Source organism: Symphalangus syndactylus, chromosome 18, assembly GCF_028878055.3.
Source record: "Symphalangus syndactylus isolate Jambi chromosome 18, NHGRI_mSymSyn1-v2.1_pri, whole genome shotgun sequence".
Classification (NCBI taxonomy): domain Eukaryota; kingdom Metazoa; phylum Chordata; class Mammalia; order Primates; family Hylobatidae; genus Symphalangus; species Symphalangus syndactylus.
Window position 1 is genome coordinate 79,541,160 of NC_072440.2, and position 15,695 is coordinate 79,556,854.

Genomic DNA, 15,695 nt, shown 5'->3' on the forward strand with positions numbered 1-15,695 from the left:
GTATTTCCAGTTAATATATCTATAGAAGTCAATAAAGTAACATCTTTGAAGGCAGGAAAACATCAGATATTATCTACCCAATTCATAATTGAAAAAGAACAGCAATTACACTTTTGTTAGGCACAATGATTAAACAGTCCCATGGATATGCATCTTATAAGTCAAAGTTAAAGAGAACTTTAAAAATGAGTACTCGAAAGTAACATATTTGACCCAAAATAGAAAGTGACCATACTGATGCCAAAGTCAACTATGGGAAAAACTTTAATTCATATTATTTCTGAGACAAAGATCTCATATTTTTCATTTTTATTTATTTTTTTGAGACAGTGTCTTGCTCTGCTGCCCAGGCTGGAGTGCAGTGGTGTGATCTCAGCTCACTGCAACCTCTGCCTTCCGGGTTCAAGCGATTCTTCTGCCTCAGCCTCCCGAGTAGCTAGGGTTACAGGTGCCCGTGACCCCATCCCGCTAATTTTTGTATTCTTAGTAGAGATGGGGTATCTCCATATTGGCCAGTCTGTTCTTGAACTCCAGGCCTCAAGTGATCTGCCCGCCCCCCAAAGTGCTGAAAATTACAGGCAAGAGTCACCTCGCCTGGCCAGACACCTCACATTTACTGACACTTCTGAGATAACTTTCAAAGGCATACTTATTAGTTACTGTCCTCTTCCCTTTTAAATAATTGTCCTCTTCTGTTAGTATAAGTAGGGTATAATTGCATTTTGTACAAAAGCACAGAAAGAAATTAAATATTCATTACAAATTTACAAAAAAGGACTCATTTATTTATTTAACCTCATCTCCTTTGAGACACAATATGGTTTTATAGATCTCAGGCGGTTATAGTAATTTAAAAATTACTTTAGATTCACAGCCTATTTTGTTTAAAACAGCAAAGCAAAGCCCACTAAAGGAAGCATAAAATGTTTTGCAGACGCTGGGGCCTATTTGACGGTGAAAAGTGGGAGGAGGGAAAAGATCAGAAAAAAATAACTACTGGCTGGGCGCATTGGCTAACGCCTGTAATCCTAACACTTTGGGAGGCTGAGGCAGACAGATCACTTGAGATCAGGGGCTCGAGGCCATCCTGGTCAACATGGTGAAACCCTGTCTCTACTAAAAATACAAAAATTAGCTGGGTGTGGTGGTGCGTGTCTGTGATCTCAGCTCCTCAGAAGGCTAAGGTGGAAGGATAGCTTGAACCCGAGATGCAGAGGTTGTAGTAAGCCAAGGTTGTGTCCAGCCTGGGCCACAGAGTGAGACCCTGTCTCAAAAAAAAAAAAAAAAAAAAAAAAAAAAAACAAAAGAAAGAAAGAAGAAAAAGAAAACAGAAAAAAAAATAACTATTGCATACTAAGCTTAGTACCAGGGTGACAAAATAATCTGTAATAATCTGTATAGCAAACCCTTGTGACATGAGTTTACCTATATAACAAACCTGCAGTGGAACCCCTGAACCTAAAATAAAAGTTAAACAAAAAAAGAATAACTGTTTTGTGTACCAGAAAAAAGGAACAAAAAATTACATCTGAGAAATAAATGTGGCTATAATTTATTGTCTGCTAAGAGAGTAAAATATAAAGTTTGTATTTGATAAGAATAACAACAAAAGATTCTTAATCAGAGATCAATACTTCCTGCAATTAAATTCAAAAAATACTTTATGACATGGGTTATCTTACCACTGGGTGATCCAGCAGACATTACCTTTTTGGAAGAGTAAAAATGCCACTTTATTTTTCAATAGTGAACTTAGCTATTTAATAGCTATAATACATATTTTAGGGAATTTCTGGACCACTGGATTGTCTGAACTGGACACAGTCATTTTAATGCACACTACATTTTACCGTAGGCAGGAAATAAGCAGAGAAACAGTAAACCCTTGGCATGAAGGATTTCCTCTTTTAAAAAAAATCTGATTTTCAGTATTATAAAATAAAACTTTAGGCCTGAGAAACTGTGTACGATATTTGAAGTCATAGGGATCACAGTAAAGTTATCTGTACATTTAGAACCTATATTTTCATCATCTGTAAAAGGGGCATAAGATCTACTTGTGTTACAGGATGAATGAGAGAATTAAATAAACTTTAAAATACAAAACAAAATCAATTCTACACTAAAAATAATTTCTATAAATATATTAGAGGCATGCAAAAAAGCAGCCAGCACGAACTGTCTGATCAACAGAACTTCACTTAAAAAGCTATTTGGATCAAACCAAAAAGTAGTGTTTATTTTACTTATACCAAGCTAAAGTGTTTTCTTAGAATCTGAGTTGAAAATCAATTGGTAATTAACATAAAAACATACAGTATATATGATATATACATATATTTATATTGATGTAATAATAATAAATATTTATTTTTAATCCATAATGTAGGCTCACTGATTTGAGTCAATTTGTTGGTATTTTCAGAGTAAAGACTTTTATTCACAAGCCAAATTTACTGTCCCTTTCATTTTTATTTATTGATTTTTATTTTTTAGATAGAGTCTCCCTCTGTCACCCAGGCTAGAGTACAGTGCCGTGATCTCGGCTCACTGCAACCTCCTCCTCCCGGGTTCCAGCGATTCTCCTACTTCAGCCTCCTAGTAGCTGGGATTATAGGCACGCACCACCTCGTCCGGCTAATTGTATTTTGTATTTTTAGCAGAGATGGGGGTCTTACCACTTTGGCCAAGCTGGTCTCGAACTCCTGACCTCAAATGATCCACCCATCTCAGCCTCCCAAAGTGCTGTGCCAACACACCTGTGCCCCCTCTCCTTTTTAGCTTCATGTTAGCATCTGCACAACTGTAAGAGGCTTTCATAATCTGTTCAGGAACAGACATCAAGAAACACAGGTAACGGTGGGCACTGCGCCTGGCCTGGAATTTTTTTTGATGGGAGTTTTGGCTAAACTCAATTTTTGTTTTATGCCCCAACGTGAGATTTTAGATTACACATAAGATGAGACTCCACTATGCTAACTTCTCACCTATAAGCTATTTAATATGCATTTCCTAGTAATCTATCTTTTTTTAGGTTTACTATATTTATTCTCGGTCACTAAAAATTTTTAAAAATACTACATAGTTCTTTATTTCTTAAGTGAAAATGTCAGAGAAATTTTGTTTACTTGCAAAAAGCTTGAGGTCTGAGGATTCCACTTCTCTTCTGGTCTTCCATGCCACGTGTTTAAGATGCTTAAACAAACCTGATGAAGGAAAAAAGCATAAACAGAATTGAAAAAAGAGTGCTTAAAAACAAACTGTCATAACGAGAAGTAAAAACAAAATGCTATCATGTCAAAATATCTCAGTTTTATATGTCCCCCAGACAAAACCCTAAGGGTTGTCTGTTAAAACAAATTGGCATCTTCAGATGTGATTCAAATTTGTGTGGCATTACAACTTTTTCATAATGCAAAACAGACCAGCACCTATTATATGTCAACACAAATAACACTTTAATGAAAACTGCATTATTTTAAAAGCAAAATATTTTTAATTAGCACAGTTGTACATATTTATGGGGTACAGTGTGATATTTCAATATGTGTATACAATTTGTAATGATCAAAATAGGGTAATTATTGTATCCATCACCTCAAACCTTTGAGTGTTGGTAACATTCAACATCCTCTCTTCTAGGTGTCTGACAAAATACAATTTTTATTTACTATAGTCACCCTACTGTGCTAAACAACAGAACCTATTCCTCCTATCTAGCTGTAATTGTGTATCCATTAACCAACCTCTCCCTATTCCCTCCTCTCTACCTTTCCCTCCCAGCCTTTAGTACTATTCTATTCTCCACATTGATTGAGATCAATTTTTTTAGCTTCTACATAAGTGAGAACATGTAGTATTTATCTTTCAATGTTTGATGTATTTCACTTAACATAATGTCCCACCAGTCTCATCTATGTTGCTATGAAAGGAAGGATCTCATCCTTTTCATGGCTGAATAGTATTCCACTGTGTATAACCACGTTTTCTTTATCCATTCACCTGTTGATGGCCGCTAAGTTGATTCTGTATCTTGGCTATTCTGTATGGTGCTGCAATAAACAGCAGTGCAAATATCTCTTCAAGATTCTGATTTCTTTCCCTTGGATATATATTCAATAGTGGGACTGATAGATCATATGCTAGTTCTATTTTAATTATTTTTAATAAAGAAAAGTGGTACTATTTTATATTTTTGTGTATTTCTTTCTAAATTCTGAAAATGCAAAACAGCTTAACAGACGAGACCTTGATTTAATTATCTGCCTCTACATTCAACTAGTTGCAATATACTCCTTTGATTCAAGTGTATGGATCAAATCTAGCCTCACACAAACAGACCCCCTAAAAGAGTATTCAGGTTTCCCAGGGTTCCTCAAAATATACTTAAAGATAACATTAGACACTCACTTAGCAGGGAGAAATTGGGGACACTTAATCTGCACCTGTAACTACTCTTGTAATAAAAATAAAACTGGGCCATATCACATGTGTTCTTCTGGCATATATTCTATCAACATAAAATATACTCATCAGATTTTGTACACTTTTAATAATTTAATAATTTTATATAATGGCCAACAGATTTGGATAATAGGTGGTTCTTTTTTTTTTTTTTTTTTTAGACAGAATTTCGCTCCTGTAGCCCAGGCTGGAGTGCAATAGCACAATCTGGGCTCACCGCAACCCCCGCCTCCCGGGTTCAAGCACTTCTTCTGCCTTAGCCTCCCAAGTAGCTGGGATTACAGGCATGTGCCACCACGCCCAGCTAATTTTGTATTTTTAGTAGAGACGGGGTTTCTCCATGTTGGTCAGGTTGGTCTCAAATTCCTGACCTCAGGTGATCCACCCGCCTCAGCCTCCCAAAGTGCTGGGATTATAGGCGTGAGCCACCACGCCTGGCATAGGTGGTTCTTGTAAATGCAGAAAGGCCTGTCTCCTTACTACTCTTTCAATGCTCTGTGAAAGCAAGAACGCAAAATACATTAATTCATTCAACAGGTAGTTGATTAATAATTTAAAAAGAGTTGTATCTGTAAAGTCTTGTGTATTATTCAAAGTGCTGTCATACATATACCATTTGACCTTTAGAGCAAGCTTGTGCAACCTGCAGGCCACATGCATCCCAGGATGGCTTTGAATGCAGCCCAAAACAAAATCGTAAAGTTTTTAAAAATATTATGAGATTTTTTTGCTATTTTTTTTTAAGCTCATTAGCTATATTGTTTGTGTTAGCAAATTTTCGTGTGGCCCAAGACAATTATTCTTCTTCCAAAGTGGCCCAGGGAAGCCAAAACATTGGACAGCCCTGCTATAGGGCATTCTTGGGACTAAGAGTGACAGATATGTATCCTCATACCTATCTGTAGATACAGGACCTAAGGTTAAATGCTAACAGTGTGTAAACTTTAAAAATAAGTCCACAATTGCGTGTATCATGGAACACATAGGTGTGATGGTAAAAGACTATTAACTTAAGATTCCCAAGCCCTTACCCTCTTCTCTATGCAATGAAGCCTTGAGAATTATTTTCTTAAATATATCTTAATATTTTACACTTACACTCTATTCAAGTTCCAGTGTCTCAAGTAAAGTCAACGTTGCTATTTCCTCTTCCCTACTCAGTTATAGAAAACCTGTTCTTTGTTCTTCCAAAGAAAGTTCTGCCTCTGGTCAAATCTTTTGCAACAAACCCAAAAAACTAATTCTAGTTTTATGATTTGAGCTAATGATAATTTGCAACCACGTATCTGAGGCAGGCTGTACCTTTTGAAATTCTTCTCTTCTAGATTTTAAAACGTTGAATACTCAGCACAGAATTTACCATTGAATTTCTATCAAAGTATCCAAAACACCTCTGAAAAATACTCTTTTAAATCTAATTTTAAAAGGTTTATGGTCATATGAGATGATTTTTATTATGTCTTTTGGTCAGCTATTTTGTAAATGGGAATGCATCTTCCTACTTTTAATACAAGAAAATGTAAAAACACTTGAATATAAGGTACACCTTAAAATAAGTTCCTAATAGCGTGTATCACAGAACTTTACGTGAAGTCCCTGAGTAACTTCTTAAGACTATAGTGCTTCTTAATTAACACTTAACTGTTTCTGCTCTTTTCAGTTCCTTCTTTTCTATTCCTTAAGCTAATCTGGATGTAGGGAAGAGAAGTACAAAGAAACCCATGCCCTCTTAGCAGATAACTAAAACAAAATTTTTCTTCAAATTACAAAGAACCTTTGTATACAATCATTGGCATTTGAAACAAAAAATTGCAATTAAATTACCTTGCCATCATTATAAAGGTTTGGATTGAATCGCACGCTATGACCACCAGTTGTCTCTAGATTCACAAGAGGGGGTGAACTGGGATAATCTTGAGGAAAATACACATCAAACTCAAAGCAGCCATTTGCATAAGGGGTGTCCGCTGGACCAGTTATTAGAACCTGGACATATATAAACATACCAAAGTCTATGTTAATATTCCTCAACGCTGATATTTAGAAAAATACAATCCAACATGAAATAAGAACAACCTTGGCTTTTGGAGATGGAGTCCCACTCTGTTGCCCAGGCTGGAGTGCAGTGGCGTGATCTCGGCTCACTGCAACCTCCGCCTCCTGAGTTCAAGCAATTCTCCTGCCTCAGCCTCCTGAATAGCTGGGATCACAGGCACCTGCCAACATGCCCGGTTGATTTTTGTATTTTGAGTAGAGACCAGGTTTCCCCATGTTGTCCAGGCTAGTCTCAAACTCCTAGCCTCAAGTGATCCGCTTGCCTAGGCCTCCCTAAGTGCTGAGATTACAGGCTTCAGCCACTGTGCCTGGCCAAAATAAAAACAGTTTTTTTTTTTTTTTTTAGACAGTCTCACTTTGTGGCCCAGGCTGGAGTCCAGTGGTGTGATCTCGGCTCATTACAACCTCCACCTCCTGGGTTCGAGCAATTCTCCTGCCTCAGCCTCCCGAGTAGCTGGGATTACAGGCATGCACCACCATGCCCGGCTAATTTTTGTATTTTTAGTACAGACGAGGTTTCATCATATCAGCCAGTATGTTCTTGAACTTCTGACCTCAACTGGTCTACCCACCTTGGCCTCCCAAAATGCCAGGATTATAGGCATGAGCCAGCATACCCGGCATTTTTTTTTTTTTTTTTTTTTTTTGAGATGGAGTTTCACTCCGCTGCCCAGGCTGGAGTGCAGTGGCAAGATCTCAGCTCACTGCAACCTCCACCTCCTAGGTTCAAGCGATTCCCCAGACTCAGCCTGCCAAATACTGGGATTATAGGTGCCTGCCACCACACCCAGCTAATTTTTGTATTTTTAGTAGAGATGGGGTTTCACCATGTCGGCCAGGCTGGTCTGGAACTCTTGACCTCAAGTGATCTGCCTACCTCAGCCTCCCAAAGTGCTGGGATTACAAGCATGAGCCTATCCAAAAAATCAAAAGGAGCAAGCAAACAAATAAAACTTTCTACAAGTCAATGGGCCAATAGTTTTAGCTGTGTATCTATGGAAGACAGAATGTTTAACCCATGAATTAAATCATAAATATAAAGAAAGTTTTCTTTTTCAGGTTAAATGTTTAACATTTTCTTGATGCAGCAGACTCTTGGAATTTAAGGCCAGATTATCACGTGTTAAACATAAAAGTAGAGATTATATATTATTGTATTACCTATAATTCACAGATCTCAGGAATCTAAAAAAACATAAATTTCCTAGAAAAGACAGAAAATGACTAAGTTTTGAACAGTGACACTAAAAAACATGAGAGAAGTATCTTGGACAACAAAACGGAAATCCTGTAACATTTTTTAACTGATCAGCATTAAATCCTTTGATATTGTGACCAGCTTCACACAATCTTTGCTCAAGGATGATGGCTCTTTTGATATTTTCTAAATTTATTTTTCAACAGCAGTGTGATCCACACACTCTGAACTAACATTAGAAAAGGGCTCTTTGTAAATTTGTTTGAGTTCATTGTAGATTCTGGATATTAGCCCTTTGTCAGATGAGTAGGTTGCAAAAATTTTCTCCCATTCTGTAGGTTGCCTGTTCACTCTGATGGTAGTTTCTTTTGCTGTGCAGAAGCTCTTTAGTTTAATTAGATCCCATTTGTCAATTTTGGCTTTTGTTGCCATTGCTTTTGGTGTTTTAGACATGAACTCCTTGCCCACGCCTATGGCCTGAATGGTATTGCCGATGTTTTCTTGTAGGATTTTAATGGTTTTAGGTCTAACATTTAAGTCTTTAATCCATCTTGAATTAATTTTTGTATAAGGTGTAAGGAAGGGATCCAGTTTCAGCTTTCTACATATGGCTAGCCAGTTTTCCCAGCACCATTTATTAAATAGGGAATCCTTTCCCCATTTCTTGTTTTTGTCAGGTTTGTCAAAGATCAGATAGTTGTAGCTATGCGGCATCATTTCTGAGGGCTCTGTTCTGTTCCATTGATCTATATCTCTGTTGTGGTACCAGTACCATGCTGTTTTGGTTACTGTAGCCTTGTAGTATAGTTTGAAGTCAGGTAGCGTGATGCCTCCAGCTTTGTTCTTTTGGCTTAGGATTGACTTGGCGATGCAGGCTCTTTTTTGGTTCCATATGAACTTTAAAGTAGTTTTTTCCAATTCTGTGAACTCAAACAAATTTACAAGAAAAAAACAAACAACCCCATCAAAAAGTGGGCAAAGGACATGAACAGACACTTCTCAAAAGAAGACATTTATGCAGCCAAAAAACACATGAGGAAATGCTCATCATCACTGGCCATCAGAGAAATGCAAATCAAAACCACAGTGAGATACCATCTCACACCAGTTAGAATGGCCATCATTAAAAAAGCAGGAAACAACAGGTGCTGGAGAGGATGTGGAGAAATAGGAACACTTCTACACTGTTGGTGGGACTGTAAACTAGTTCAACCATTGTGGAAGTCAGTGTGGCGATTCCTCAGGGATCTAGAACTAGAAATACCATTTGACCCAGCCATCCCATTACTGGGTATATACCCAAAGGTCTATAAATCATGCTGCTATAAAGACACATGCACACGTATGTTTATTGCGGCACTATTCACAATAGCAAAGAGTTGGAACCAACCCAAATGTCCAACAACGATAGACTGGATTAAGAAAATGTGGCACATATACACCATGGAATACTATGCAGCCATAAAAAATGATGAGTTCGTGTCCTTTGTAGGGACATGGATGAAACTGGAAAACATCATTCTCAGTAAACTATCACAAGGACAAAAAACCAAACACTGCATGTTCTCACTCATAGGTGGGAATTGAACAATGAGAACTCATGGACACAGGAAGGGGAACATCGCATTCCGGGGACTGTTGTGGGGTGGGGGGAGTGGGGAGGGACAGCATTAGGAGATATACCTAATGCTAAATGACGAGTTAATGGGTGCAGGAAATCAACATGGCACATGGATACATATGTAACAAACCTGCACATTGTGCACATGTACCCTAAAACCTAAAGTATAATAAATAAATAAATAAATAAATAAATAAATAAATAAATAAATAAATAAATAAAAAAGAAAAGGGCTCTTTGTGGAGGCTGCAGTGAGCTGTGATCACATCACCGTACTCCAGCTTGGGCAAGAGTGAGACCCTGTTGCCAAAAAAAAAAAGGGGGGTGTGGAGGAGGCTCCTTTCACTGCCGTCTAAAAATGGTCACCAAAATTTCTAGTATTTTGTATAATTTATTTGTATAATATTTCTAGTTTTGTATAAATATTTGAGTAATTAGATGAGCCAAGGAGATAAGGGAGAGTGCTTTATTATCATTATTTTTTACCTTCATGATGTCAAGTCGCTCCTCATCACAGCGTACAAACACGCTAGAGGATGAAGACAGAGGCAGTGAGGTTGAAAGTGTCACAGCTTCCTGGGCAAGGCGGCGAGCTCTGGCAGCACTGTTCGCATCATTAGCATTTTTCACCTGAGACATGTAGTGGTAATTTACTTTAAATCCCAATTTCCCATCTTCATCTTCAGAAACCATTTCAAATGTATCTAAAAGGAGAAGAAAAAATAAAACCCAGAACTGGAAAAAATTGTTATAATGACAAAAATCACAAATAATCACTAATCCTTCTCCCACTCAACTGGAGAGAACTTCCAACCGTGGAAGAATAGCGAAAGTGTAAATGTTTACATAACACCTATATATTAGCACTGCCAGATGGATTAGCACTGCCAGATGGATGGACTCTTGTCTTTCACATGCTATAGGGATACATTTTCTTTAACTTTTATAAAAAACAATCTAACAGATCCAAGAAATGGGCCCATTACTATGCTCAGTGGGAAAATTTTATATCATATAGAGGACAGGGTCTATTAACTCAAAGATTTTATTAAATGATTCGATCAAAGACAATGGCTACTTGATAAAACATGCACAGCCTGTTTTAATCAACAATTCCTCTTCTCTTAATTTGTCCTATAGAATTAATCCTGGATATGCACAAATATTTACAGGTAATAAAAGCCACTGAGATGTTGCATATGATATTTAAAAACTAGAAACAACCTAAAGTTCCACTTACTGGTTAAACAAATGGCAGCCAATCATATTATGGAATTTTAGGCAGTTAGTAAGTATCAAGTTGTAAAAGAATTATACTAGAAAATGTTTGATACATATGGTTGAAAATGCAGTTTCTTATAAAAGCATCAACTGAAAACTTGTATGTTTTCAGACTTATTTTGAAAGCCAATGGGGAGCAAACCTGATTATGTTTAAAGTCACATACTTCGAGAGTTTATGATTTTATGTAGTATGAGAGAACTCTTCTAGCTAGCTAACATTAATGAAGGGGTCTGGACATACGATTCTAAATTTCTGACAGGTAGTAACTTTAAACCAGAATCTCTCACACATAAGGATCCATAAACACATTCATATACATGAAATGAAACTTTCTGGATTGAAAGAAGTAGTTAAAGAATTTGTAGATATGAAATGTGACTAAACGCCTTCAAGAATAAGAACACTGCCATATATCTTTAAAAGCCATTAGTTGACATATTTTTGATGATCCAGGAAGCGGAATGAAATCTAAAGCCCAATAAAATATTTATGTCCAACAGAAACACACATACACAAACATATGTCTAGAAACTCTTTTCTGACACTATTCTTCTCGAGTGTTGGCTGGACTTAGTGAGTGATGGTGTACACTTTCTAAGACAAGGTCGTAACAGGCACTAACAGGCACTATGGCTTTTTCTGAATTCCTGACCCATGTAAAGAGTGAGATAATAAAGGTCAGGAGTTTTTTTTTTTTTTTGAGACGGAGTCTTGCTGTGTCACCCAGACTGGAGTGTCTCGGCTCACTGCAACCTCCACCTCCAGGGTTCAAATGATTCTCCTGTCTCAGCTTCCTGAGTAGCTGGGATTACAGGCACCTGCCACCACGCCCAGCTAATTTTTGTATTTTTAATAGAGATGGAATTACACCATGTTGGCCATGCTGGTCTCAAACTCCCAACCTCGTGACCACCCACCTCGGCCTCCTAAAGTGCTGGATTACAGGCGTGAGCCACTATGCCTGGCCAGGTCAGTTTTTTAAAGCAAATAAGTTATAGGGGTAATTTATGTGACAATATATAATACAGAACTATTTGATAAAATAACAAGCCATAAAAAACCGTGGTAATTGTTAATTAAATTCATATAAACTAAATAAAGTATTTGGTTTTAGGACTTTAATACACAAAGGAATTTTCAATAAAATCTTTATTATTTAAAAACCAAGTTAATATTATTACTTAGAGTGAAGTTAACAGACTAGACTGCCAAGCTGAGTCAGGCAAAAGGCTATAATATCATTAGACACTGACCAAAACTCTTAACAAAAGTATAAATCACTTTCATATATATTATCTCTTGTGCTCTTTATAGCAAACCTGAAAGTAAGTAGAGCAAAAGCTAAATGATTTATAATGAGGTTTCAAAGACAATATGACAAAAATCTGTTTTCTGAATCCTACTTTAGCATTTAAAAAAATATAGTCCAAGATTTTTAGGTTGTTTCTCAAATGAAAAAGCAGCATAGACAATAATAGTTAATAATGGTCATCAAAATTTGGTATGTGTTTTCTCATAAATCAGTACCATATAAAGGGTACTGATACAATCTTTTTGCCACTTCTTGTCAAGAGTTTTGGAATGGGAAAAGCTAGAACTGAACTATGTGTAATTACATTTTCTAAAGGTGAATTGCAAGGAAATCTAAAATGGCAAGAGTAACAGACTTAGTTTAAAGTTTTGGGTCTTGGCTTCCTTCAGGCCAGGATGTATAGACATGAAGAAGTAAATAAGGAAAAACATTTTCTGCCTGTTTTGTAGACACTTGGCTTGGATTTTATTTTTTCTAGGCTCTTACACTCCTTCTATTGAAGTCACAGTTTATAACTAAAAATGCAGACATAAATTCAAGAGGCAAAGATGATAAAAAATGTTGATATGTATGAAGTAAAATTCATGTTACAAGCAATTTTAAAAATCTTTAATTTGCTAAAACACATTTCAATAGCACTGTTAAAAAATGGAAAGTGAGATCTTCAGCAAATCAAAAATTTCATCTTACCAAACTGTAATTTCTTCATAACAGCCACATATTTTTCTTCAAGTGACTTTAATACTGACAAAGGTTTGGGTTTCATAGCCGCCTTCTTGGAGTATTCACCCAGTTTTTTTTCTGTTATTTAATATTTCAAGATAAATAACATAAGTATACATTTTAAAAAATAAAACTAAAAACAATTCTCCTCGAGTTCAGATTGTGAATTCCAAAAAATTGCCAAATTCTTCACAATTATCTTATTACAACCGATGAGAATAAAAAATTTCTATTTCACAAACATAACAATAAAGCAAAAACATAATCATCTTTATGAAAAGCAGAAGTGAAACAATAGATAATTCAGATCACTTTCTTCAGCTAACATAGGAAAATATCTATTTATCTATCTATCTATCTATCTATCTATCTATCTATCTATCTATCTATCTATCTATCTATCTATCTGGAGACAGAGTATTACTGTATCTCCCAGGTTTGGAGTACAGTGGTGCAATCACAGCTAACTGCAACCTCAACTTCCCAGGCTCAGGTAATTCTCCCACTTCAGCCTTCCAGGTAGCCGGGACCACAGGCACGTGCCATTATGCCCACCTAATGTTTCATGTGTTTCGTAGACACGGGGTTTCACCATGTTGCCCAAGCTGATCTTGAACTCCTGAGCTCAAGTGATCTACCCACTTAGTCCTCCCAAAGTGCTGGGGTTAAAGGCGTGAGTCACTGCACCAGCCAAAAATATCAATTTAAACTAAATTCTCACCCATAGTCTTAATGTACTATTTTCTATCTAATACAAAGGCATTTTTCAATTTCATGAATTTCAGTGGGAAGAAATATTTATGATGTGTGTTCTCAACCTACTAAATTTAGCAATCATATATAGTAGAAATATTTTAAAATTAGACTATACATGATCGAAATCAGATAAAGGACAAAATCTAACAGAGAACAAAATTTTTAGGTAAATGAACTTGCTTTAAAATCATTAACAAAGCAAAAAGAGAAAGGCAGGTTTCAGTAAGTAAATGAAACATCTTTAAATCAAGTGAAAAGTGGCATAATAGGAAAAGTTCTGTACCTTGATTTGCTTGCCGCAAACTGGTGGTGGCTGCATAAACTATCTCAGCAGTCTTTTGGATGTCTGGTACCAAAAGAGTAAGTCCTTCTGGTTCTTGATCAGACGCATCTGGTTTTACTCCTGTTTTAACATTTTCCCTTTTAGATCTGAATTTTTTTAATATGGAAAGAAATGCAAGGAAAATTAAGATTTTAGGACTAAAACACCTCCATAAATCAATAATAGTGGCAAAATATACAAATGAGTGTGTGCATTTCATTTGTCACACATATGATCTATATTAACTTGCTTTTGAAGCCATTGGCTAGTAAAGTTATGGGTAGGTTTTCGCTTCTAATATAAAATCAGAGAAGAGACAGACATTATGCAAATGTCATACTGTAAAAGACCCATTATACCTGATGTCCTCAGAGACACACTTTTAAAAACACACCTAATTATAAATATTCAGAGAGAGAAATCACTTCTACACCTAAAATATTTGAGAATTAAAGGACCACAAGCAGTTTTTAAATTTTAATACTATTTGTATTTCACTCCGAATTAAATTTCCAAGAAAAAAAAACAAAAACATATTTTAGAGTAAAATGTAGGTTCATTACCAGGTGTCTTAATACAATGTGTTTCTATACATTGGATCTTTTAATGAAACACTAAATTTTAGGGCATATTCTTTTTTTTTTCTCGCTCTGTCGCCCAGGCTGGAGTGCAGTGGCGCAATCTTGGCTCACTGCAAGCTCCGCCTCCCGGGTTCACGCCATTCTCCTGCCTCAGCCTCTCTGAGTAGCTGGGACTACAGGCGCCCGCCACCACGCCCGGCTAATTTTTTTGTATTTTTAGTAGAGACGGGGTTTCACCGTGGTCTTGATCTCCTGACCTCGTGATCCGCCCGCCTCGGCCTCCCAAAGTGCTGGGATTACAAGCGTGAGCCACCGCACCCGGCCGGGCATATTCATTTTAAAGATATTATTCTGTTATTTCCTATCACGATCTAAAATGTACCCAATTTCATTTCACATTGTTATCACAATAGGATGTATTACAGCAAAGTTTAAGTATATAGGACATTAAATTTTTATTTAAATTTTCTAGATAAATGTACTAGTAGTTTAATACAAGAGTCACTGAAAATACAACTAAACATTATTTCCTTTTCTCTATTCCAACTCTCAGCACATTATTGACATAATAAACATCTTTACACTACTGCTTAGAATTTCAAAAATCTACATCTCTATAATTCTTTAAATAGATCATTTGAAACAAACTAAAATCGTATATAAATAAAAGTGTTTAAAATATTTATGCTAAGGTATGATCTAAACTATACATCACTTATTTTTTTAGTTGTATACCTACCTAAAAAGGGACTTGGTCATTATATTAAAATACTATCTCACAAAGTGGTCATGGAGCCTTAGAGAACTATAAAAAGAGTAACAGACAGTAGAAGAATCCTTAACAAATAGGCTGGGCGTGGTGGCTCACGCCTGTAATCCCAGCACTTTGGGAGGCCGAGGCGGGTGGAACACCTGAGGTTGGGAATTTGAGACCACCCTGAACAACATGGAGAAACCCCATCTCTACTAAAAATGCAAAATTAGCTGGGCATGGTGGCGCATGCCTGTAATCCCAGCTACTGGGGAGGCTGAGGCAGGAGAATTTCTTGAACCCAGGAGGTAGAGGTTGCAGTGAGCCAAGATCACACCATTGCACTCCAGCCTGGGCAACAAGAGTGAAACCCCATCTCAAAAAAAAAAAAAAAAAAAAAAAAAAAAGAAGAATCCTTAACAAATAATACTATGTCATCTACATACAAATGAACCTTTCCTTGTCACAAAAACAAAAATCTGCTCAGAAGCTATTCAATCCTTAACTCAAGGTAGATAAACAGTAAACTAAGAAGCCACTCAAGTGGGTAGGATGAATAAATGAAAATAGTATCATGCATGTGTTTTGAATTTAGTTCCTACAATGTGTAAACAAAAACTAGTTTCTA

General features: G+C 36.5%; 1 protein-coding gene across 24 annotated transcripts in view; it reads right to left on the reverse strand.

The window, feature by feature from the left end:
* BIRC6 (baculoviral IAP repeat containing 6) overlaps positions 1–15,695 on the reverse strand; it is a 263,052-nt gene that overhangs the window by 12,856 nt on the left and 234,501 nt on the right. For 23 of the 24 annotated variants that reach the window (XM_055253540.2, XM_063623684.1, XM_063623682.1 and 20 more), the window contains 5 exons: positions 13,697–13,842; positions 12,625–12,735; positions 9,825–10,042; positions 6,289–6,450; positions 3,129–3,206 (listed from right to left, as the gene is read on the reverse strand). In XM_055253540.2, coding sequence (XP_055109515.2) covers positions 3,129–3,206; positions 6,289–6,450; positions 9,825–10,042; positions 12,625–12,735; positions 13,697–13,842 — 715 coding nt within the window. Of the gene's footprint in view, positions 1–3,128; positions 3,207–6,288; positions 6,451–9,824; positions 10,043–12,624; positions 12,736–13,696; positions 13,843–15,695 lie in introns of those variants that run through there. The other variant, XR_008652580.2, reaches the window with a different exon arrangement.